This window comes from Fringilla coelebs (assembly GCF_963513975.1).
Source record: "Fringilla coelebs genome assembly, chromosome: 25".
In the NCBI taxonomy this organism is placed as follows: Eukaryota; Metazoa; Chordata; class Aves; order Passeriformes; family Fringillidae; genus Fringilla; species Fringilla coelebs.
The window spans coordinates 357,800-383,054 of record NC_140051.1 but is presented as its reverse complement, the minus strand read 5'-3'; the positions used below and the strand labels follow the sequence as shown (position 1 = coordinate 383,054).

The window sequence follows — 25,255 nt, the reverse complement described above, 5'->3', positions numbered from 1 at the left end:
GGACCACAAAGGGGAGGGCGGTTTATTGCTGTTGTTATTAAAAGAAAATAATTCACTCATATCAGTATAGAGGGGCGCGGCCAGGGCAGAGCGCCGGCTGGGCCGGTGTTCCCGGCTGCTGGGGTGGGGGGACGGAGGAGAACGGGCTCGGAGGCGGGGGCGATGATCGAATGCTTCTCGGGGGGGAACACTGCCGGACACACGGACGGGCACACGGCCGGGCACGGCCGGACACACGGCCGAGCACAGACGGACACACGGCGGGGCACGGACGGACGCGGCCCCGGCGGGCGGCGCGGCCGGAACCGGAGCGGCCGCGCGTGCGCTGTGCGGGACGGCGCCGCTGCCGGCGGCCCCATGACGGCCGAGCTGCGAGCCCCGGGCGGCGGCGGCGAGGTGAGACGGCGGGGCGAGGCCGCGGGCCGGGCGGGGTCGGCGGGGGCTGTTGGGGCGGGGAGGTGGCAGGGCGAGCCCGCGGCAGGGCGAGCCCGCGGGGCCGCGAGGAGGGCGGCGGGCGGCGCCCACCGCGCGGGGCCGGGGCCGGGGCTGCCGCCGGACCGACCCTCGCACCGCGGCGGCCCCGCTGCGCCCCGAGCCCGCGGCCCGCGGCCGCTCGGGGCCGGCCCGCAGCGCTTCCCCGCTCTGCGCGCTCCCGGAGCCCGTCCCGTCGGGCAGCGCTGCCGGCCGCGCGTGTTTCGTTGGGAATAACGGGCTCCGCGCGGCTCCGCGCGATGCGCCGGTACCACGGGAAAGGGCTCGGGCGGGCGCTCAGACACCCTCCGCCTCTGCGGGGAGCAGAAACGCGTGTTCCCTCCCCGCCGCTGAGCAGCATCTCCTGGGGCAAGTTAACGAAAACTGTTGCTCCCAAACTTCAGGGCTCTGCGTAAATCGGCTCTGAAGGGACCCGGACCCGGACCCGGACGCGAGGCTGTGTCAGTGCTCAGGGGACTGAAGCCCAGACCATCCCGAATTAACACAGGGCTCTGCACTGTCCTGTAGCATCTCGGTGCTCTTAGGACCCAAGAGATGCGTTTCAGAGAGGTCAGAGTTACAGGGTGGGATGGGATGAGGGTATCAGCCCTTTGGTTGTGTGTTAGAAGTGGCATTAGTGCAGCAACCGTGCCCCGGTCTAGCGGGGACGGGGACCAGACCGTGCCCTCTGTGTGCATTTGTGCACGCTAATGCAGGACAAGATTGCTGCCTGCTGCTTCTTGTTGTGACAGATATTGGTTTGTAAAAGCCTTGGCCAGGAACATGGGCTTTGTTCCTGCTGCCGCCTGTGGGTTTCCAGTGCTCTCGATATCCATTCTCCCCCACGATAAAAAGTGTGGCTGAGGAGCAGAGGCTGAAGGCCAAGGCTCTGTGTGCCTCTTCTGTGCTGCAGCCTTCCTCCTCCATGTGTGCGGTTATTTCTGGAACCCCCTTGAACTCTTGCCCTGCATTTGCTCCTTTCCCTGTTCACAGTTTCTCATCAAAACAAACTTCTGAGGATGGTGAGTCACCTCAGAGCAGGAAAATAGCAAAATCTTTCTATTCCATCATTCCTGGCTGACCTTGTAATTTTATCTCTAGTACCCTCCTTCCTCTCAGCCTCTTGGTTTTGTACTCATCTCTTGTTGCTGTAATTTAATACTAATAGGATTTGGGCTTGGGTTGTTATTTTTCCAGCAGGTAGGGCTTTGGTTCAGTTTGGGTTTGCAAGTGCAGGGTGTGTTAGCAGTGGCAGCACACTGGTGTTAATTACCAGCTACAGAGCTTGTTTTATAGCCCCATGGCGCGTAACCTCAGAAAGCAATAACCAGACTAGTTGTGGCAACAAAACCACGCACGATCCCCAAAATCTTAACAAATTGGTTGCACAAAGAGTGGTTCCTGGTGGCTTCTGTGGGCTGCCAGGCAGCTATAACCCTCTCAAAAGTGGTACATGATAAGCTCTCTGCTGTTAACACAAACCTTTCCTCAAAGGCTGAATAAAAGCACGCAGAAATTGTTGAAATATTAAATGGTAACTTAGAGCTGAGGATCAGTAATTGGCTTTTATGCTTACAGCAGCCTTTGTGAGTTCTCTGTGTGCTGGAGCAGAAAAACCCCAGAAAATCATGCCCTGTCCTGCCTCGGGTTTCATTATTATAATGCAGTGTATTAGCAAGGGTGTTTGTGGGGTTTTTTCTCCACTGGAAAAATCCGCCCTGCGGCGTAAGGTGGGGTCAGCCGACATGCACGGCACGCACTAAGGCAGCAAAATTAGCAACATGATTTAAGTGGTTTGCCTTTGTGGGAGTATCCCTGCCCCGAGCCTCTCGGCCTTAGCTCCTCATCAGGCAGCTCCTCCTGGGGCTTCCAGAGTGTCTTGGCTTTTCTCAGGATAAAAAAGAGCACGTGGGATGAGTTGAGGGGGGTTGTGCACACTTATGTACTCTTTCTTGTAACAAGTTGAGTAAAAGTAGTGTTTTAATGGGACAGAGAATTGCCACCAAAATAGGAGTTTTTTGTTTGAATAGCTGACGCAGGTGTGCGCTGTCTTTGTGTGTGGAGCATCGTCCATCATTAGTATGGGTGGGGGGCTCAAAAAAGTAGTTGACTCATTACCCACTGGGTGGAACTTGTGCTCCAGTGGCCTGGAAGCATCTTAAATTTTTTTCTCAATGGTGAGAGTAAGTAGAAACTTGAGTTCAATGCCTGCAGCTTTGCTAGTTAAGATTACTTAAAAGTGTGATCTTAAGGAACTGGGATTGATCAGGCTGTGCTGATTGCAGGATCCTCTGCAGCCTCTGTAAATCAGGATACACGTCACAGACCCAGCAGTTGTTCCTGCTGTAATGTTTTTCCCATACCACATGCTATGCCGGTGTTACAAAGCTGCATCTCAGTTGTCACCCAGAGTGGCAGCAGCATCCGCTGAACTGCAGCCATGAACAGTGTGGTGGGACCCCCAGTGCTGGGAGGCTCCTTGTGGAGAGGTGCCTCCCCTAGTAGTCATTGACTGAGGTTATTTGTGCTTGCTGTGTGCAGTGACTACCCTATGGTAGGCCTAGGCTGCAAAGATTTTGTAAGTCTGGTAAAGAGAGTTTCTGTAATCATTTAAGTGGCTGAACCAACCATAGCATGGGGCCTTGAGCAGCAAGTGTCTCACCAAACCTCAAGTGGTCTGTGTGGAGTGGGAAGGAGGAGCAATAACAGGCTCCTGGGCCCTTGCTCTGACACCTTATTGTCAGTAAGAAGTGACATGCACAAATGGCATGTGCCGCCACACTGAAAATAGCTCCTGACCGTGCCCTGGGAGCAGGCGGCCGCCTTATATGTCCTGCTGCACATGCCAGTGCCTCGGGGGTGGGGAGCCCCTTCCCACCACAGGTGCTGCACATCCCACAGCCCACAGCGAGGGTGGCCTGTCCTCCCAGACCCGCCTGCATTCTCCCGAGGATACAAGGGGTTGAATGTTAGTCTGTGAATTTAGCAGGGAAAAAACCTGAGTGCGATGTTCAAGCTGATGTTGCTGTTTGCGTTAAGCAAATGTGACTGGGCTTGAGTGTCAGTCTGTCAGCAGAAAGGAAGGAAAGAAGCAGTGTTCCGCTGGGCCCTCAGCAGGTCTTGTAGAAACAGCTTGATGTCCATCCTGGTCACCTTTTCACATAAGCTTTTTTTATTTCTTGCACATAGGATTGCCAGGTGCTCTTAAATCAGATGAAAGAGATCACAGGAATTCAGGATTCAGCATTCCTGCTTGCTGCTCTAAAGGTTTGTGTATATTGCCATAGTTTTGGAGAAAGAGAGCTCTGATTTTGTCCAAAACGTTAGGCAAGTTCATGCTTCCACCCAACATAGCACACAGGTATTTGGTGGTGTGTTTGTCAGCTGGTGATGGGCTGGTCCTTGTTAGAATGGTCCGTGTGTGGCTTGTGAGAGTGATATAGGATCAGCCTGGGTGCATGAGAGACAAAAGGTAAATCCTTTGCTGTTCTTCTCCTCACTGGTGCTTCACTTTCTCCTCTCATTCTGCCAGGCTGCTGATGGAGATCTCATGGAAGCAGTCACCTTCCTGACAGAGGACCCTGCTCCAGAGCCAGTGCAGAACCCAGCTGCTGCAGAGCCGTCTGCCTGGGAAGGGAGTGTGGTGGGCAAACAGCTCCCACAGGGTAAGCTTCACCTCTGCTCACCCCTACAGCTTCATGTGTTTGCACATCCATCCTCCCTGCTTCTGCCAGCAGTACATCCCTCCAGCTTCTGTTCTCGTGCATATTTTGCCAGTATTGATCACTTAGTCGTGTTTTATTAATGTTTGGAGGTGACACATCACAGTTAAAAAGCTGATGTTCCTGTCTCAGTATTTCAAGAGCTCTGAACTGTTTCCTTAAGCTCTGAATTTAGCTGTAAGGAAATCTGGGTAGTGCACAGCTCCATGCTTTGCCCTGTTCTCCTCATCCAGCTCACTCAGTGGCTCCTAGGTTGCCTGACATGATCTGAACAGGGATTTCTGTTTAAAACCTAAGCTAGAAAATTTTGCTTGTATTGGTTGAAGAGCCATGTTTGTGAAGTATGATGTTTTCTAGAATTTTCTCTTAAAGAGAGTATTTGCTGCTGCTGATGGAAAACTGATCAGAATGCTGCCTCTACTTCTAGATGTTGGTGCTGCAGCTGCCCCTCACAACCAAGACAACCTCCGCACAGCCAACACTGTCAGACCACTGGAATCACCAAAAGCTCCAGCTGCAGAAAGGGATGCAGCTGAAAGGTCAGTGGAGCTGTAAATGGCCCCCCACTTTGGTTTCCCCAGATATCAGTGGGTTCTGAAGCTGCTAACTATAGAACTACTATGGATCACCTGCCTGGTGGACACCTACTGGCTGGAGGGGAGTTTAATTCCTGTAGCTTTTACAGCACAGTGTTTCTCTCTTGTGACAGACCGCAGGATGCCCATTCTGCTGAAAACAAAAACCGCTCCAAAAGGAAACGCTGCGAAGTCTGGGGAGAGAACCCCAAGCAGAATGACTGGAGAAGAGCGGGTGACTGGCCTGTTGGAATGAAAAATATAGGAAATACATGTTGGTTTAGTGCTGTTATACAGGTAATCTGCAAAAAAGTTCTCTAATATCAAACTTGCTATGGTCTTGGAGTCGGAGTGTTTCTCAGTTAGAAGTAAACATGCAGCAGTTCTGTGAGGGAGTCATCATATGCAGATGAGTGAACGTGTCCCTGCTCAAACACAGAAACTTTTGTGTTTATGTGATGTGCCTGTACAGAAAGAGCCAAAGAGCAGTTAAATAGGCTTTATTTAAAAATAGCTACAGATACAGAGAATCTGTGTGTCTGTATGCAGGGAGTTGTGCAGCAATGGCCAAGTGCCATTGCTGAAATGATAGAAGCTTGCCTGGCAAAGTGAACTGATAATTTAATTTTACTGCAGTTATTGTTGGCTCCATAACACATGGTGTATCATATTTCAGTTAATGGAATACACTGGCATAGATGCTTGGACAAATAAACAACTAGCCAGCATATATTATTAGTAATGATCTGAAGAAGAGACAATAGTAAGTGGAACTGAGCAGATTTGTCTCTCCTAACCATTTCACATCAGCAGAGAGATGTTAATCATTTGTCTTCAGCTCTGAGAGGAAGTAAGAAAGCTGCAAACAGGTTCTTCTCACCATGGCTTGTTCTTGGATGCTTTTCTGAGCCTGCCTGTGCAGAATAGAGTGATTTTCCTAAAAGGTTTATATCTATCCTAGAAATGGCAGGATAAGATTTCACCTTTGGGTGGGTACAAACATGCTGATGATCTGAAAGGTCTGTTCCAGCCTAGTTAATTCCATGATTCTGATTCTGTGCTGGTCCAGCAAGGGGCTGCTCACACTGTAAACATGCATTCGGTAACACGGGACCATTGGGAATGTGAAGTTCACAAAAGAAACCTGTCAAGTCAGAGTGAAAACAGGGCATCAGATTGCAGTGAGTCCAGTCCTTGCGGGTGCTGACCAAGCTTTACCTCTCCTGTCCTTTCAGTCTCTGTTTCAGTTACCAGATTTCCGGAGGCTGGTCCTTGGGTACTCCCTCCCACAGAATGTGCTTGAAAGTTGTCGTAGTCACACTGTAAGTTTTGATTCAGTAATACTGTCAAGTTTCCATCTTTTGTGGTTTAGCATTCCGCTCTTTCTCTAACCAGTTTAATTTGGGGCTATCTGAGACCTGTGGCTTTAAAATCATCTGTCTATGTTTAAGATAAATTTAGGAAATTCTCAAAGACAGAATCAGGATAGGAAAAAAAAGGGCTGCTTCTTGTACCTCTGTCCTCTAGAGCCTTTAGCTGCTGTGTGGGGAGTTGTTTTTCCTATAAAACGTCTTTGGCAGCTCCAGGTTACCAGTTGGTTTGCATGCATGGTGGAAGAACTGGTATTTGAGCAGCTGATTTGGTACCTTTTACTATATGTGCATGTGGTGGTCAGTAGCACTATGTTTTAAGGTGATGCTTTTTAGAGCTGCAGGAAGGCTTTGACTTTTCTTCTTTTTGCAATGCAGGGAAAAAGAAATATTGCATTCATGCAAGAACTTCAGTGTCTGTTTGCATTAATGCTGGGGACATGGCGTAAGTTTGTAGATCCTTCTGCAGCACTGGAACTCTTGAGGGACGTGTTTAGATCAGCTGAACAACCACAGGTAAAACCACGTTGAAAAGCCTTTTGCTCTCTTCAAACCAGCAGTCACAGCCATGGCAACCCCATTTTGCCTCATCCTGCTGGTACTTTCAGAGGCCTTTTCCCATGTTTGTCAGCCGACAAGCAGCTGTCCCCATGTCATTAGAGCAGAATGTGCATGCGTGCTAATTAACCAGCCGGCATAGCATGGCACTACCCAGTGCCATCTGCATAGTCGGGGAGCGATCACGATAATTTCCTCTCATGTAGTGTTCAGATAAGCAGAGTTCATTATCAGTCTAAATCAGCACAGCACTTGAGTCTCACGTAGCTCAGCTGAGTGGGGACAGCAGTACCAGTCAGGTTGTGGTCAGTGTTTACCAGACTGGGGGAACACCTTCTGGTGGGTGTCACGATTGACTCTTCACTCTCATCTCTCTTCCAGCAAGATGTGAGTGAATTTACGCACAAACTACTGGACTGGCTGGAGGATGCATTCCAGCTCACTGTGAATGTCACGTGAGTGCTGTATGGTCTCAGGAGTTTGACCTAAGGAGGGTTTTAATAAGTGGGAGAACTTTATGTGAAAATTTTGAGCAAATGAGCGTTCTTTGTTTCCTGTGGAGGCTTACTAAGCTTGAAATGTTGTGTCTGCATCTCCTGTTGGTGAGTGTGGGACTTCACTCAGTGCTCATATGGCCTGCAGAGTAAATGAGCTTTTGAGGGAGCTCAGCATCCCTGGTGAACAGAAATGCTCTGGTAGTTTGAAACTTCCTTTCAGAAGCTGGCACCTTAACCTTTTTTTCCCCCCCTCTTGCCAGTGTAATTGTTATCATGTGCTTTGGAACATGAAAATTAATGAAAAGCTTCCTCTTTATTTAGTGCTTGGATAGAAAAATATACTTTTGCCTGTAGGCCCCCAAGCAGAGGCTTAGATTATGACTTGGGATTCTTTTGCAGCCTCCAGCTGCCAAAGAAAGTGTGCTTTTGCTCTCTGAACAGGAACCTTGGGGACAAATCCGAAAACCCAATGGTGCAGCTCTTCTACGGGACTTTCCTGACTGAGGGTGTCCATGAGGGTGAGTTAAGGCTTTGGTAGATTGAACTTTTTACTCCTCTGAATGTTTTGGAGTTAACCAGAATTTTTTGTTCCCTTGAGTTAGCTCATGGTTTCTGTATGGTTTCCATCATCCAGGCAACACTTTTTCCAAGATTGAGACCTTTGGTCAGTATCCCCTTCAGGTAAATGGTTACCGAAACTTGAACGAGTGCTTGGAAGGAGCCATGGTGGAGGGAGAGATGGATGAGGCAACAGCATCTCAGTCAGTGAAGTATGGACAGGAGGTTAGTTTGACCTTTTTTTTGTCGAGCCTTTGCTTGCCTGCTGCAGAAAAGTGCAGCACATACAGTGCAGGGCAACTCTGATAACTTTAAATGGCAACTGTGAGTGTTCTCTAAGAATTGAATGCAAAACATTTTCTGGATGCCTAGAATCTCATGTAATGTCTGTTAGTGTTAGGTGTTCAGACACTAAGTGTGGTTAGACACTAAGTCTTTGCTAATTTATAAAGATGTGATGTCCTATGTAACCAGTTCAGAGACTTTATTTTAAATTGCAAAGGTCATTGTCTGCCTCTGAGTCGAGTGTGATCAAGTCTCTCTCTTTCTGTTGAAGCCTACCTGTACCTGAGTAGGGGGAGACCTACTGCCTCCATATTTTCGGAGGGTAAAAGTACAGTGCTTAACTCCATGGTATGCCATTTGGAATTTGTCTCTTTCTCCCTATTATATTGTGTATGGTTTGGGGTTTTTCTTCTTGGTTTCACTCTTATTTTCTGACTGTGATGATTTTATTTCTTTTTTTCTTTTTTTTAATCTCACTAATCACAAACCAATCATAAAAAACTTGGTTGCAGCAATGTGAAGAAACACCATTGCATTCAGCATCCTCTGTGTGTAAGTGCAGCAAAAGTTAGCTTGGAGAGAGGCTGAGAAACAACATTGGCAAAGGTATCTGGTGTAGGCAGGGCAGGGAAGAGTATTTCAGTTCTGTGAGAATGTCTGAAAATTGTGTTGCTGTGGTTTAAACTAGTAAAGGAGAAACAAAGTATTGAGCAGGGTAGCCCTGTTCTGACTCTGGACTCAAGGGTTTGTTTTGGGTTTTCCTGGTTTCTGCCTGAAGCACTTCAGGTGCATTTACAGGGGATGTGGGTGTAGCTGGTGTTGGCTGGCACTGGAGACAAAGGCACGTTGGAGCTCATGAGGCAGGTTTGTTTCAATCCAAGCTTTTTTAGTTCCTCAAAATTCTTTCCCAAAATTAAGGGAAATTTTGACCCCATCATGGAGCTGTTTTAATTCTTCTGTCTGCACAGATAGGGGGAAAAGGCTCTGCCTTAATTTCTGAGAAGCCTTACTGGGAAAATTGTGCATCTTAGTTTCACTTCCTAGGATGTGGTGGGTAAAGGGTGGCAGGACAGGGGACATAGGGAGTAAGGGAAAAAGGTGATTTTGTCTCTTGAGCATCTAGGCAAGTGTGCTGAAAGTCAAAACAGCAGTGGAATTAATAGGAACTTCTCCCAGACTATGGGAGCATAAATCATTCTTCCTTTGTGGTTATGGGTTGCTTCTTAGAAAGCTCTGGTGTGGGGGAGTTTTGTTGTTGCAGCACAACTGACATGAATTACACAAAGGACAAGGAGCTTAGTGTGCTCATCCCGAATCCAGAGGGGAGCATGAAGTGGGTGGTGCCAAGCCAAAATAGGTAAAGGAAGTTTCTGGCAGTGGATGCTGAAAGTTGTTGAATCCAGGAAGAGTAAGAGGAAGTGTAAATTCAAGTGAGAATTTTTCTTTCAGCATAACTCTTTGAAATTGTGTATGAAGCTACAGAAAGTAGCTGGGGGTCTTCTCTGAATCCCCTAAATCAAGTAGTTTGCAAGTAGACAGAGAGAGAATTAGGATTCTGGTGCTGCAGGAGAACTCCTGGTTTGTTCATCACTGCATGTGATCTGCCTCAGAAAAGAACTGTCCTGTGGGGGCTCCTAGATGATGTGCAGATTGTGTGTAGCCTCCCCTAATTGGTACAATTCAGTGCTGGACTTAATAATCCATCAAGCTGGATGCATCAGGCAATGACAAGTAATGTTGAGAGCAATTATGAGGCTTTTTCACAGTAAAAATGTAAAATGGAAGCATAAATTACTAACTTGTAAAATTTGGCTTTCTGACTAGTCACTCTGCAAACAAAACCTACTTCTATGCTTAAATACAGAGACTTTTAAATCAGTCTGAAATCATAGGATCAGTCTAAAATGTGCCGTTAGCAGTCATCTTAAAACATTTCCCTCTGGGGGCATTTCTGCTTTTGTTACAGCGCTGGTTTACAAAACTCCCACCAGTTCTGACCTTTGAACTCTCCCGATTTGAGTTCAATCAGTCACTAGGACAGCCAGAGAAAATTCACACCAAGCTAGAGTTTCCCCAGACTATATATATGGACAGGTGAGTTGTCCTGTTGTACGGTATGTTTAAAGCTATTGCTTTGTTATAAATGAAGACATTTAAAAGGTTGTTTGGGTGAGCAAAGAAACAGTCTAAAATATTTACAGAAGATTGTGGATGTTAGAAGTAAACAAATCTCACCTGGCAAATGGGGCTCTGTATTTCTGTTTAGGTACCTCTACTGCAATAAAGATCTTATTCAGATGAAAAGAGAGGAAATGAAGACATTGAAGGAGAAAATGGTGACTCTGCAGCAGAAGCTGGAAAGGTGAGTAGTTAGCTGGTTTTATTTTTATGCCCTCTGGAACAGTGCAAGTGTTTCCTTTTAAATGAGCTTTCTAATAGCAGAGAAGCTTGTAGGAGAAGGAGAAACGGCAACATGCTTGTTCTGAAACGTGGGAGAAGGAAGTGTATTTTCAAAAACAAACCTGTCTCTTCAATCATTTCTAAATTTTACCGATACTGTTACAGGAATAAATTCTTTACAGAGCAGAGTTGACACTGTCATCTGCACTGGCAGTGGAGGTGAGGAAGCCCAGTAGCACGTTACAGAAAAAGTTGTTCTTCTCTTGTCCCGTGAGGTTAAACCCATCTCATTCCTTCACTCATACAACACCTGGCATTTTTCTGTAGGTACATGGAATATGGCTCCGGCCCAGCCCGCTTTCCACTGCCTGACATGCTGCAGTATGTGCTGGAGTTCATTGCTACAAAGCCAGCTGGGGCTGTTTCCTCTGCTCAGAGCTCTCAAGCAACACCCCTGCACTCCCAGGCCAAGCCTAATGTTTTGGACGTGCTTTCACAGCCAAACAGGTCGGTAAACAGAAATAAAAAAGGTGCACAGGAGGACACTTCACATCCCAACTAAATGGTCCTGGGTGGCATTCCAAAAGTGGGTTATTTATCTGGGCACTGGTGAACACAATACTGTAGTGTGCAAATGCTTGTGCAAGTAGTGGGTCACTGCTTTGGTGGTCGTTTGGTTCTGTTGGTGTAAGTAGAACACTGCATCTTGGTCTGTTCTTTCTCCTTGTCCAAAAGCATCCCTATATTCCTTGCCTGAGCAGCAGTTAAGAACTAAATTATGTGCTCTTTTTGGTTGGGCTACTCAGTTTTTTGCTTCATTGACCAGTAAATTACAGCAATATTGGATTATTATAACCCAGGCCAGCATGGTTGGTTTAACACTCTAAATTAAGCTGAGTAAACACACATATTTTCCTAGTAGCAATGGAAGGAATTTTTAGCGTTGCTCGTTGTGGATCTGTGCTTAGAGAGTTCCTTAAGAACTTTCCTTAGTATTCTTCCTATATTTTAGTTTGGATTATGAAGGCAGAAGCACATTTCAGTGTACTTGTTCTCTCTACATTTTATACTGCTCTTGAAAGGAAATCCAGCTCCAGCTCTGGAGTAATTTTTGTTTGGTTTATTTTGTATTCTTGTCCAAAAAAAGAAAAACTAGAGAAAGATTAAAAACCTGCCCACTACTCTTGGATTTTGCTTCACAGCATACAAGAAAGGACTGATACTAGGACTGAAGATGAAGCTTTCTTTGTGGCAAATTCTTCACCACAGCAGAGCTCCAGTATGGATCTCCAGCCTCCTGTTTCACCTGCAGAGCTGTCTGAACGTCCAGCTCCTCATGTGGTCTCCAAGGAAGAGCTGAACCTGGTTCAGACGTGTCTGCAGCGATGGAGAAACGAGATTGAGCAGGACGTGCAAGGTTGGCCCCAAATGCATTTGTAGGGATTTTCCTCCTGGATGCCCACCTGGTTTCTCCTCTATAGCTTTGCTGGATAAAGCCTGAACTACAAACAATTTTGTCCGTGTTTGAGCTCTGGTATTGAGTCTATCTCATATTCTCTGAGTGGCCTCAAATTCTTTGAAGTGAAAGGAGCTAGCATAGCCTAATGAGTAGTCATTAATTTTTATGCATTTCTCTCATTGTTGATGTTTTTGGCAGATCTGAAGGAGTCTATTGCCAGAATCAACCTGTCCATCGAACAGATGTACTGTGACCCTCTCCTCCAGCAGGTAGGAAATACAGCTTCAGTATGTAAATATTAACCTAGTTTTGCTGATGCTCATTTTTGTTAGCACATGTTGGTTTAAATTGCCCCCTTCACTGTATTTTTAAATTTCCAATGATGAAGCAGAGAAAGATTTACTTATTAAAATCTTGTTTCTTCTTTCCTTAAAAAAGTTTTTATATAGTAAGAAATTTATCAAATTGCTCGACTCTTGTGCCATGCTACACCTACAAACATTCCCACTGCTGGTGTACAGAGGTCAGGCAGAATCAGTCCCTAGCTGCACCCTTGAATGATGTCCATGTCACTTTGCAGGTTCCCTATCGTTTGCATGCAGTCCTGGTCCATGAGGGGCAAGCAAATGCAGGGCACTACTGGGCCTTCATATATGACCAGCCCCGTAAAAGATGGCTCAAGTACAATGACATCTCAGTGACAGAGTCATCCTGGGAAGAGCTGGAGCGAGAGTCATTTGGAGGCTTGAGGAATGCCAGTGCCTACTGCCTGATGTACATCAGTGACCAGGTGTCCCCCGTTGGTGCAGGTACACAGCCACAGCTGCTGGTTGATGACACGTGTGTGTGCTGGTGTGTCTCTCTGGCCTGCATGATCATTGTGTTCCTCAGCTTCTCCAGCACAACTGTCTTTTGACAAAGCACAAAACTTCACCTCAGATAGAAATAATCTGCTTTGTGCTCAACTCATTTCTAAATCCCTGATAGGGCTAAAAACTGCCAGGAGAAGCATCCAGGTGGGATGGGAAACAGCACCTCATGCGTACAGACAATTATGCGTGTACAGACTAACACTGCCCTTTTGCCACATTTAACATGCATCTAGTGCTGATGTTCTTCATCTTGACTTTTTGTAGTGTTTATATGGCAGCACTTGTTTCCTCAGGGCATGTAAAACACCTCCTACTTTATCTCTCCCATTTTTATCACAATGGTCTTTGATTCTGTTACACTGAATCTAAATGGGGTCTTTTTTGTGCAGCCTTTCCCTGAGAAGTATTGGTATCTGAGTGGCTCAGACTTAGTGTGTTTGCAGTGCCAGTGCTTTGTGAAGAAATTGCTGTGCACGTGGCTCTAGACATGGCAAACAGCTGTACAAGAACACAATAATTTCACGCGTGGCTCATTTTGATGCAATAAATGGAAAGAAACAATGGAGAGCTGACATTCTGTTCATTGCTAAATGTGGCTGATGAGGATCTGGAGGTTGTTCTTTGTTTTCTTATGACAGTTCTGAAACAAACCCATTTTTTCTCCTATTTAATGCAATTTTTTGTTGTTTTTTAAAGCATTTTGCAAAGGGTGCATAAAAATATCTGCTGCTATAGAAAGTTGCCATTTGCTTTTGATAAATTTTAGGACTAGTCTGAAGCTGATGCTGCTTGGGTTTTGTGCTGTTTTATAAGTGAATACTGAAGTAGATTAAAAAGCACTAAGAAATATCAGCATGATACTCCTGCTATAGAACCCATGCAGCCCTTACCTGATCTGCTGTACAGTGGTGAAGGTGTGTCATCTCTGGCTGAGCTGTGAACTTTCCAGCTCTTGGCAGTTCAGTGCTGTTCCCTGTACACCTGGAGCCCTTGGATCTGGATGTGTCTGACCTGCATCAGCAGATGCTGGTTCTGGAATTGCTCTGTGTAAATGCTGTCCAGTAGTAGAACAAAACAGGGGTTTGTTTTAGATAACTCTGTAGATTTGTCTTTATTTTTGCACCTTTGCTTCTGGATCCCCTTAAATTACAGAGCCGGTAGAAAATTTGGCTTCTTTCCCCTTTTATCCCTCGGCCAATTTCCGTGTGGCTGCCCATCATGTGTGTGTGCTTAGTCCCTAAGGGTGGTGCCCTGCCACAGTGAGTTTCCTTATGCCAGTGTTGCATTTCTTCCAGATGAGGATGAGGGCCCAGAGGCTAGACAGCTCCAGAAAGAAGTGGAAGCTTTGTCCCCAGAACTGAGACACTACATCCAGGAGGACAACTGGCGCTTGGAGCAGGAGGCAGAGGAGTGGGACGAGGAGCAGTCTTGCAAGATTCCTCAGATGGAGCCTTCACCTGCTTCTGAATTGCAGGACCTCTCCTCTGAGTCAGGACCAGGTAATCTCGCTCTGAATTTGCAAACCATATCAGAACCAGGAATATCCAGCTGGTCACCAGTACCACTGTGTTGAAGTCTTGCACAAATGTGTCAGAATGCAGGAGCAGGTGTGAAAGAGGCAGCAAAGGCAGCTGCTGGAGGCTCTGCCCTGACAGTACAAAAGGCTGTTCTGCTGGTTTTGCATGTGCATCCTTCCAAGCCGGTCCCCAGAAACGCTGTTTCCCATTCACTTAATCATCATGGGCTAATATCAGTTCATTTCCAGCTATTTCTTTTTTTCACAAATATGGAGTGGACAAGTGCTGTTCTCTGGAGTGGGAATCCCTGATGCCAAGTGCCATTCCCGCTGGAACGGGGTACGCACTCGCTCGCCTGAAGTGCCTTCACCTCAGGCATGAAGGCGGCAGCTGTGTAAAACTGCATGGACAAGCTGCAAAGCATTTTAGAACAAGAGAGAAAAAAATCTTGCAGCTCTTGCTGACTAGTACCACCCGTCTGTCCTGACAGAGCAATCACCAGTGTGTGAGCCGAGCATGCACTCCCTGTCCTCGGAGCATGCCAGGATCGCCAAGGAGCAGACTGCCAAGGCCATTGCCAACACTGCCGATGCCTACGAGAAGAACGGTGTCGAGGCAGCTCTGTGCGAGGTAGGAGCTCAGCCTCGGCCCAGGAACCTCCCCCTTCTTGTCTCCATATTATTCTTCTTGATAGACCTTTGCTTTTCCCATTTCTGTGAAGTTCTGTAGCTGTGCCATGTTTTGCTCGGTCCCCTTCGGCTTTCCTGTATTTTGCTTTGGATTTTCTTACTCTCTCTCTTCTTTTTCTTCTTGGCCACAGCGCAAGGAGGTAGAGCCACTGAAGGCCCATCCAGAAGAAACATCCCCCACAGTTCAGGCAGAGCAGCCCCAGGACACTCAGGAAGCAGAGGCTGCTGCCCAAACTAGCTCACAGGTCTCTGAAGTGGAAATCCCCAGTGTGGGGAAGATTCCCGTTAGATCCGATGCAGATGGATATAATGAGGAGGTACAGATCCCAGTGCAGGGGTTAATTACTGCTGCTCGTTAGTCTGTAGCTTTGTAGTTAGCTGGCTTTGAGCTTCCCTAAGGGTGGGTGTCGTAGGAGCAACATCCTGTACAAAGTTAGTTTTCCTACTGTGGAAGGGAATGGGGAATCCATTTTTAAATGTCATCAGAAAAGGAGCTCTGTAAGAGCACTCAGTTTGCCAGTCTGCATGTTGGTCATAAGTCCTCTTTCAGGCACAACTGTATCAAAACTGATCCTACCTGTGTTAATTTCTTTACAGGTCTCTTTGCTGGCTTCAGTTACTATTTTGTCCCTAAAGACCTTAATCCCAACAGCATAATTTACATACCCTGCCCACTGATTTTTTCGAGTATGACTTTAACCGCTCTCACACATGCTCAAGCAGTGTTGTGAAGTTCTGTCACTTGCACGAGTTGGATTTCACACCAACACTGGGACTGTCACTCCTTGAGTAGGTTTGAGATGTTCTTGAATGATGTTGGCTCGTGGAACTGCTGCACCACAGGTTCTGCATTTATTTTACATGTCTTAGGAAGATTGAGTGGGACATGGTGGGGAAATGGCCAGCCTGCTTTACCTTCTCACTTGTTGAATTTAAAAATTCAAGGGTTTGGAGTGACCAGCCTTGAGATCTTTAAATGCCTAAAAAAAAGGCCAGCATGTAAAGTGCATGTGATGGATAGAGTCAGTAGCATGCAAGTAATTCGCAGCCCCAGTTATCACGCCTGTACTCATACAATTTCCTTTAAATCTTACCTTTTGAAAGTTTCTTCCATTCTTCACTATGCTGTCTCTTCTTTCCCTGTCTGTTACTGTTTTCCTTGTTCCTGTTTGTGTCTGTTCTCCTGCTTTTGTGGTAGGTGATGCTGAGTCCAGCCATGCAAGGTGTCATCCTGGCTATTGCAAAAGCCCGCCAGACCTTTGATCGTGATGGGTCTGAAGCAGGGCTTGTTAAGGTATTGATTTGTTTGCTAAATCAAATAGTATGGATATCTGTTTTCCCAGAATAGAAAGCATGTGCCATATTGACAGGTCAGGAATGTAAAGGGAACGATTTGTGCACTTTCTCTTCTAGTTAATGGCCTTTGCCCTGCATTTCAGTTCCTGCTCTCTTACAATGATGAGATATCTGTGGGTTCAAAACATTTCTTAGAGCTTGCAAGAGAACACCCTCCTGCCAAGACAAACAAACTTTACTTTTTTCTGCTTATTCTTTTAGTACTGTAAAATTTGGTTTTTTGGTCCTGAATATACTTGCTTACTTGTGACCTCTGCTGTCAAAGATGTCCTCAAGAAATGTCTGTGTGAGCAGAGGTTTGAAAGCATAACCACTGGTGAATGCTGAAGCTGGTGTTAGATTTTACAGGCAGGTAAATTTAACTAAAAATACCACATGGAAAGAATCATCCATGCTGGTAATCAGTGGGAATATAAATCACAAGATATTCTTGCACCTCCTGCAGGTAGAAGTGTGTCCCAGTCAATTTTGGCAGCCTGGGCACTTGTCAGGGGGTTGCCAAATCAGTCTAAGATAGCTGTACCCCCTCTCTCAAGGGCATTTACACACCCTGGCACTTTTGGAAGCTCACGCTTCACACATGGGGTTTGTTTGGCTGCGGGGGCCATTGGTTTAGAGCTAAGGTGTTGGTGGGCTTCCTTTGACCGCTGGGTTGACCAGCAGAGGAGGCTCGGTGTCACCCCAGGAGTCCTTCCGAACAGGACCAGTTTGAGCTCCTGTTGGCTGCTGTGGCGTTCAGCAGACAGGTGGATCTGTCAGTACCTGTGTTCCATTGGCAGGCATTCCATGAGGAGTACTCCCGGCTGTACCTGCTTTCCAAAGAGACCCCAACCCCCCAGAACGATGCCCGCTTGCAGCACGTGCTCATCTACTTCCTGCAGAACAACGCTCCGCAGCAGGTGGTGGAACGGACCCTCCTCGAGCAGTTTGCCGACAAAAACCTCAGCTACGATGAACGGTGAGTGCCCAGGACTCCAGGGAAGGCTTTTCCCACCTGGATGTGGCCGAGGCCACTGTTGTGATTTTTTCCTTTCTGTTCACATGGAGCAGGTCCATCAGCATCATGAAGGTGGCACGGGCAAAGCTGAGTGAAATCGGTCCTGACGATGTTGACATGGAGGAGTACAAGGTAGGGGACCAGAGACCTGTCTGATCCTTTATGCTGTCCTAGCTGTCGCTGTCCAAATTGGGAAATGGGGAGCACAGCACGGAGCTGCGTGGCCAGCACAGTGGCCACTGCATGCCTGTTGGCAGTGGGTGTCTGCAGAAGGCTGCTGAGGGAGAAGGAATACAATGGAACTCTGACCTTGGAGAGGTGTCTGCAGTGGGCTAAATTCATTTATGTGCCACTCGTGAGAGACATTTAAACACTTCAAAGGGTAGAACTGGGGACCCCAGACTATGCATGTGAGTGTTCCAGCTGAGGCTGATGCTCTGCTTTCCTCCTCTCCTCACAGAGATGGCACGAAGACTACAGCCTTTTTCGCAAGGTGTCCATTTACCTGCTGACGGGGTTGGAACTCTACCAGAATAGAAAGTAAGTTCCCCTAATTGTGTTTGGACAAGATAAGTTGTAGCTAAAAGTAAAGGCCACTGTGACAAAAATTTTTCTTTCTGAACCACAATGGCCTGTGTTTCAGGCCAGTGGGAGCTTTTTTGACCCGTTATTAGCTCTTCTTGAATCCACAGTCAAGCTTCGTTAGCAGTTTAAAAAATAAAAGTCTGAACTGCTGGCTGGCTGCCTGACAGTTATGAGAGTTTCCCATAAGATTTCCCGTTGGGAAGTAGAGCTTTATATTCTGTTTTCTAGAGATGGATTTGCAGGAATGATTGCCATCACTTTGGGATTTTTCACTTTGGACTCCTGTATTAAAAGGAAACTGCCTTGAGATGGATGTTACACTTTGTGTAAACACATACTTTGGAGCCTTCAAAGGGCCTTGCTTTCCTCCTTAGCATTCTAGAACCTGTATTTTCTTTAAATGGTGCAGGCTTTCAGAAATTATTCCTGGATGGAAACAGAACTGAATTCCCAGGTGGTTCACAGTAACAAGCCACTAAATTCAGGTGGGGAAATTGACATGAGACATGACAAGAGCAGCTTAGAATTCCCCCAAACTGACCTAATCCCTGTCAGCAGTTCTGTGTCCTCACCTGAAGCTTGAAATGCGTGAGGGACTGAAATACACAGCCTTCTGCCCTTCTTGGGGTGTCCTCTCATAGTGCAGTTCCTGGAGCAGTACAGAAAACGAACATGGAACAAGCACATTGCACATGAACTTGGTTTCAAGGGGCTCTGCCCAGACACTTGTTTGGCATTCTGGGCAAAAAGGAGCAGAAATGGCTTGACATGGGGCATCTGTTCTTTTGTGCTTTGGCAAGTAAATGCAGCTTTTCCCATTGAGCCTGATGCTTCCAGCCAGGCCCAGCAGGAAAGGTTTCCTGAGCTGAGCCAAGGGAATGGCTGTAGTCACGGGCCTGGCAGAGCCCAGAGCCTGCAGAGCTGACCCTCTTCTTGCAGGTACCAAGAGTCACTCACCTACCTGGTCTACGCCTACCAAAGCAACACCAAGCTGCTGCTGAAGGGAACCAACCGAGGCGTGAGCGAGTCGCTGATCGCCTTGTACCGGAGGAAGTGTCTCCTGGTTCGTATCCAGGAGCTCAGCACTCACTTTGGAGAGGAGGGGAGGGAGCAGCCAGGCCGCCACGGTAGCCAAGACCAGTGTAACTGTTTCTGCTATGTCTATTGACCTGATTCTACCCCTTGCTGAGTGCCAGCAGCAATATGGAAAGCTAAAAACAATCATGATTCAATTAAAGACCATGCCACATAGGTTTCAGGGAATCTAGGCAAAGGCAGATCTGGTTCTTGCCATCTTCAAACCAGAACTGTAAATAAGGTGTATGCTCTCTGTATACAGATGTGGCAAATTGCATGTACGTGTATGAATAGATATGTTTTCAAGTTTGTTTTCTGTGGTGTGTTTCCCATGACTGAAAGTGGCTGTTGGTCCTTATTCTCTGCATGGCTGCCAGTGCAGGGCCCAAGCTGGGCCTTTACTGGATGGTTATCCATGGTCCATGCTTGTTCTTTACAAGTCTGTCCCCAATTCTCCTTACACCCTCAGAAGCTGAACGAGGTGGCAGCTTCTCTTTTTGTCAGCTGTGAAGAAGCTCATGTGTCAGAGGGTGTGAGCATCCTGAATGAGCTGATCATCCCCTGCATGCATCTCATGAACAACTTTGAGATCTCCAAAGAGGACCTGGATGCCATCGAGGTCATGAGGAACCGCTGGTGCTCCTATTTGGGACGAGAAGACATGGACGGTAGGACATGGCTGCAGTTCATGGGCAGGGCAGTGTCGGGATCTGAACTGGGAAAGAATTAAAGAGCATCTAAAATTAAATTCTTGGTGTCTGCACTGCAGCCCATCAAGGCCCTTCTGATTGAGGGAGGAGAAATGCATTTGAATCACCCATTAAATCCTGTTACAGAACAAATTAATCTTTTGCACTAAAACAAGCTGCAGAAGTGTCCCTCATCCCTAAAATGGGACAGTTGGTGTCCCAAGAATGGCTTAGAGTTCCCTTGAGGGGCGTGGGTCTTCTGTTAGGGTTTCTCCCTGAGTGGAGGTACCCAGGAATGGCAGGTGAATGTAGACATGCATGGCATGCTCCTCTTCAGGAGGGAGGAGCAGGTGTTATCAGAGGCCAAGGTTATGGAAGATGGAATGGGGGAGCAGATTTGGGGCATCTCTGCCTTCTGAAGAGGAGTTTGTCGTTGCAGAGCTGAATGTTGGTTCTGGGCAGCTTTTCTTGTTCTGTGTTTTCTTCTGGAGTCAGCCTCTGTGACTCCCCTCAGGCCATTTCTCTTCAGACAAATTGGTCCTGACTTCCCTTGATGTGTGCATGAAGGTCTGGGGAGTCCCTGTAGAGTTTGTCACTAACAGGGGTAAACTTGATGAAAGAAAATTATGCATAACCACAGAGTTTATTCACAAAATACAGTTGTAAAAATTAATATTGGATAAATTTATCCCAGTTCCTGGGCTGGATGCGACAGCCTTTGGTTACACAGAAGGTTTTAAAGAACCAGAAGCTGAGTGCTCACCCCTCCTGGGTCACGTGAGCTGGCTCAGGTGTTGCCTGTCCTTCTTCCCACCGTAGGGGCTGTGGTGTATCGTGCACTCCAGCGGCCTCAGACCTGCCCTGGGAGTGCACGGTACCAGCTCAGCACGGGCAGAACTGGCCTGTCTGGGGCGTGCAGGGTGTGGAGGCTCCATTCCCCTCAATTGCAGAGTCAATATTTGAGTGTCACCCTGAAGCACACAGCGATTCTTCACCTGACAGCCGGGACGGCAGCGCCTTTCCAGGGAAAGCGCCGTGTCTCAGTGGGACGTGGCGCTGTGCTCAGGCAGCCAGGTGGCAGTGGAGCCTCCCTCAGGGAGCCCTGCGAGGCAGGACCGGGCGCCTCTGCCTCAGCAGCCGCTGCTCGTCCCTGGTGATGGGCTGGGCGGCTCTCAGCGCAGGGAGGGGAGTCTGCAAAAGGCATCTCCGCTCCGTAACTCGGGGCCTGGAGCCTTCTGCCATTGCTGCCACTGACTGTTTCCTCCTTTCCCCCCTTGACAGCAAAGCTGCAGATGAAGCTGGGCGAGCTGCTGCCCCGGCTCCTGGACGGCTCCACTGAGGTCATTGTGCTGAAGGAGCCCCCGAAGATCCGGCCCAACTCCCCTTACGACCTGTGCAGCCGCTTTGCGGCCGTGATGGAGTCCATCCATGGCGCCTCGGCCGTGGCCGTGCAGTAGCCGCGGGCCGCGGGCCGTGCCGGGGCTGCGGCGGCGAGCAGAGGGGCCCTTGGATTCCAAGCTGTGTTCTTTGTAAATACGGGCGGATAAAAAGCAGTATTGCACTTGTGAGGCACGACGTAAGGCAGTAACACGAAGGACCTGGACCACTGTTACAGTGCAGGGCGCAGGCCCCCGCAGCACCACGGCGCCCAGCCGGGCTCCAGAGGCTCTTCTGTCCTGGCAGCCTTCCAGAGGCAGCCCCGGGGCCCACGATGGCACAGGAGCCCAGCTCTGCTCAGCACTGCGCACTGGGGCTGGGCTGTCGGGCACTTGCACAGCTCCCTGAATGGCCGCTGCCACAGGCTGCGTGCTCCAGTCCAGCCAGGCTCCTGCTCAAGGAGCCTGGGCTGAGTGAGGAGGAGGCAGCAAGGAGCAGTGGCTCGTGCTCTGCAGCGTGGGCAGTCATGCACGCAGCTGTGTGTTGTGGACAAGTCAAGCAGCCTTTTGCCTTTTGTACTCCAGCTGGCACCAGAAACCACGCAGGAGCCTTCCTTGAAGAGACACAGGCAAATCCTGGCAGTGAGGAGCCAGGACGGGGCTGTGGGTTTGTGCCTGGCAGGAGCTGACTGGCTCAGGGCAGTCACATCACCCCAAAGGATATTCCCCTTGTGGCCAGAAAGCAAACTTCCTTCTCCCCTCGGGTGGTGGGTCGGGGCTGGATTACTGTCAATGGCAACTGTGAGGGCTCAGATCAGCCCCTTGTGTTGGTGGTGGGTGTTTGTGTTGACTTTGTTAACAAAGTGCCCTGTTGGCATTTCCTTTTGCAGTCACCCTGTGCTTGCATTTGAGCTGCAGCAGTTGTAGGCCAAAAGTTCTGAGTCAGTGGAGGGGGATCCTGTTTTTTGGAACTATGCAGAGTTTTCTAACAGTGCAATAAAAGCATTTGTTCTATGTTAGAATGAAAAAGCTCCTTCCGTGTCTTTATTCCACCCTAGGGTTCTGCCTGAAGGTTCCCCCTGTACAAAATGTGTTGTCATTAGCAGAGCTCTCTTAAAGGTGGTTCCACCATCCTGTCAGGGGGTGTCTCCCCAGTATTTAGGATTAAAATCCTCATGTGGGAGGGTCTTGCACTCTCCTGGTGACTTTATGATGAAGTAGAACTGCCGTTATCCACACGTATTCTGGCTGTCAGTGTCCCAGCAGCAACCCATGCCTCCTCAGGGACCAGGGTGCTGCAGTGCCAGTGCTGCTGTTGCAGGTTGTTTCCCCCATTGTTGTGACAGAGCAGTGGGATGAGGCCTTCAGCTCACTGCTCGGGGTGCTTCACCTAGATGAATGGAAACGTGTAGCTCTTGAACAGAGCCCCCAGGCCATCACCCACCCTGAGTCATGCTACCTCCTCCCAGCCAAGACGTGGCATTGCCAGGCAGCTTTTGTGCATTTGCAGGCAGTAGGATGTGGTTTGGGAAGAGGAGAGCCTGTTTGTTCTGACTGGTGAAACGGTGGCTTTGCCCTGTTCTTTGTGTTGCTGCCAGAAGCTGAAATGCCCAGCCCGTGCCCACAGCCTGCTTTAAGGAACCAACGAAGAGTGTCGTGAGCATAGAGTGCTGCTGGGGACGTCATGGTATTTGGACTGGGCTGGATAGGAGGAGTGTTCCCAGGCTGGAAGCCTTTGCTCACTGTCCTGTCCTCCCATTTCCCAAGGGAGTTACAGCCAAAACAGCCTCTGTGCTCCCTGGGTTGGTCAGCCCTCCTAGGGAGCTGGCAGGGGCTGCAGCTCCTTGGAAGGTGATGGCCAGGAACACTGCCCCTCAGTTCTACCTTGTTTGATTCTCTTTCAGAAGGACTGAGCACCTGCCTCTTCCACTTCACTCTCAGCACCACCAGCTCTGTCCCCAGTCCTGCAGCATCAGAACTGCCAGGGATCATCACTGTTCCCTTTCCTTGCCCATGCGCTCCTTCCTGTCCTCCAGCTGAGCAAAGTGCAGGTTTCAAAATGGGACTTAGAGGGAGCGGACTTTGCTTTCCCCAGGAATGTCGGCCGGGCCTGCCTTGAGATGGGTCACGCGCCCACGGCTTTGAGCTGCAGGGATTAAACCAGCGGTGAACTCAGTTCTCAACCAGTGCCGTAGCAGCGGGCCGGCCCCTGTCAGGACTCCGGGTGCTAATCCAGCCTGATGGTCCATGCTCTTGCTCACAGAGGTGTGTAATCAGCCTTTATTTTTACGGCTGAATCAGGAAAATGTGGAAGGAACGGTTCAGACCAGCAAAGACCCTTTCTTGCCTCTTGAGCACAGGTAAAAGATGCAGTCAAGGAACTTTTGACACAAAGGTCTGTGGCACTTATCGGCTTTATCATCTTAGCCATGAGAAGATGAGGCTCCCTCAGGGCACGCGGTCACTGCCATCCCACCTTTGCAGCAGGAGTAGAACTTGGTGCTGCCTTGTCTCTCATTTTCCTCCTTCCCCCTTGTTTTCTATTTTTCTCTCTTTTCCTCCAATCTTTTCTGGACCGACCAAACCATAGCTGCAGCAGCAGTGCTGCCCCTTGCAGCTCCCACCCTGCATCCCACCTGTCCAAAATACAGCTGCGTGTTCAGAGCACAGACACACTGCCGACAGACATGATAATTTATTGCAAATATTTCAGAGCAACGCAGACATGCAAGGAAAGAGCTGCTGCACTGGGGTGCAGCATTAGCCATGACAGACTTGGCTATGGGAGCCTCGCCAGGGATGCCAACACAGTGTCACCCATCAGTGATGGTACCACAGTGTCACCACCAGTACAGTGCTGCCCGCTGCTTGTTGCCTTCCACGCTTGCTTGGTGAGTGCTGCAGGGAAATCTGCTGCTCCTTAACAGAGAAAAGGTGAAGCAGACACGCAGAGGAAGGAGAGAAACCTGTAGAGCTGCCGTAGCAATTAGCAAATCATCCTGTGAAACAAGCAGGAGCCCTCCCTGCCAGGGGAAGAGCCACGAGGTGCACAGGGCACAGCACCCTGAGGCCCTAGATGACCAAGTCTGCATTTTTGGGGTGCAGGTGGTGGCCCGCGGGCAGCCCTGGCGCAGCGGGGCGCTGGCGGCAGGCGGGGGCCAGCGGCGTTGCGGTGCTCGTGGCGCGGGCGCTGCAGGCAAGGAGCAGTCCACCAGCAGCCAAGAAGGCTCCAGCAAACCACCCCAGGAAGGTGGCCTCCCCAAACTCCCACCTGGGCACGATGTCGGGGACAGTCTCGTCCCAGAAGTCGAGGACGGTGTTGTAGGCGACCCAGGAGACTGGCACCAGGGTGGTGATCCCTGCCATGCCGAGCGTCGCTCCCCCGCCAAGCAGGAGCTGCCGCTTTCGCCCAGGTTTGTCCTCGCAGGTTCTCCAGCCGTCCAGCCCCAGGGCAGCCAGGAGACAGCCCAGCAGCCCCAGCCCGTTGGAGAGGCACATCAGGAGACGAGAGATGCGCAGCTCGGGGGGCAGCGCCAGGAAGGAGCCGTGGGCTTGGCATTCAACCACCCCCTCCTCCTGGGTGATGCAGACCTGCCAGAGCCCCATGTTCCAGACCTCCAGCTCGTTCAGGTCCAGGTTGAGGTTCTTCCAGAGTGGCACGAAGGTGGTGACGCAGGAGCTGATCCATCCGAGGAGAGCCAGCAGCATCCCCCCGCCCTGCGCCTTTGCCCACCAGCCCCCGGCCATGCCGTCGCCGCCCCGCTAACCTCCGGGCCCAGATTAGCCGCCCTGAGCGGCGGCCGCGGGCATTAACGCTTGTGGAGCAGCGTCCGCCCGGCCGCCGGCCGCGTCTGCCGCCCGGGGGGGCGAATTCAAGCCTGTTCCTCCAACGCCGGGGTGTGGCCACGGTCGTTTTTCAGCTGCTGTTGGTTTTTCCATGCTAAAAGGAGAGCGCGGCTCAGCAGGAAAAGCCGGGTGCATCCCCGCGGTAACTCCGGGGTGGGTCCCGCCGCTGCCTCGCCGTGCCCAAGAGGGTTAAGCCAAAGCACGCAAATCCTCCGAGCCTTGGCTACCCCGGAGCGAGAGCCTTGGCAGGGAGAGCGATTCTCGGCAGCAGCAGTTCCAGCCTCGGTGGGACACGGCTGGCACCGTAGCACAAGATGCCCGCAGCAGAGAGCCGGCATCGGGCTTTTCTCAGGAGT

General features: G+C 49.3%; 2 protein-coding genes across 2 annotated transcripts; one reads left to right on the top strand and one right to left on the bottom strand.

The window, feature by feature from the left end:
• Window positions 1-208: 208 nt before the first annotated feature.
• Window positions 209-22,069, top strand: USP28 (ubiquitin specific peptidase 28). Its single transcript, XM_084221587.1, has 26 exons — window positions 209-396; window positions 3,661-3,738; window positions 4,004-4,136; window positions 4,621-4,732; window positions 4,903-5,065; window positions 6,004-6,090; window positions 6,517-6,654; window positions 7,078-7,151; window positions 7,635-7,711; window positions 7,828-7,976; window positions 10,003-10,130; window positions 10,303-10,398; window positions 10,764-10,943; window positions 11,639-11,853; window positions 12,094-12,164; window positions 12,476-12,704; window positions 14,063-14,266; window positions 14,775-14,914; window positions 15,105-15,290; window positions 16,172-16,267; window positions 17,109-17,287; window positions 17,380-17,458; window positions 17,787-17,866; window positions 18,851-18,974; window positions 19,458-19,656; window positions 20,959-22,069. Exons 1-26 carry the CDS (start codon window positions 358-360, stop codon window positions 21,132-21,134), a joined length of 3,432 nt encoding a protein of 1,143 aa, XP_084077713.1. The 5' UTR covers window positions 209-357; the 3' UTR covers window positions 21,135-22,069.
• Window positions 22,070-24,125: 2,056 nt separating this feature from the next.
• LOC311162942 (putative claudin-24) lies at window positions 24,126-24,800 on the bottom strand (the record flags this gene model as incomplete). The annotated part of the gene is made up of 1 exon (XM_084221566.1): window positions 24,126-24,800. One exon carries the CDS (start codon window positions 24,798-24,800, stop codon window positions 24,126-24,128), a length of 675 nt encoding a protein of 224 aa, XP_084077692.1.
• Window positions 24,801-25,255: the final 455 nt, after the last annotated feature.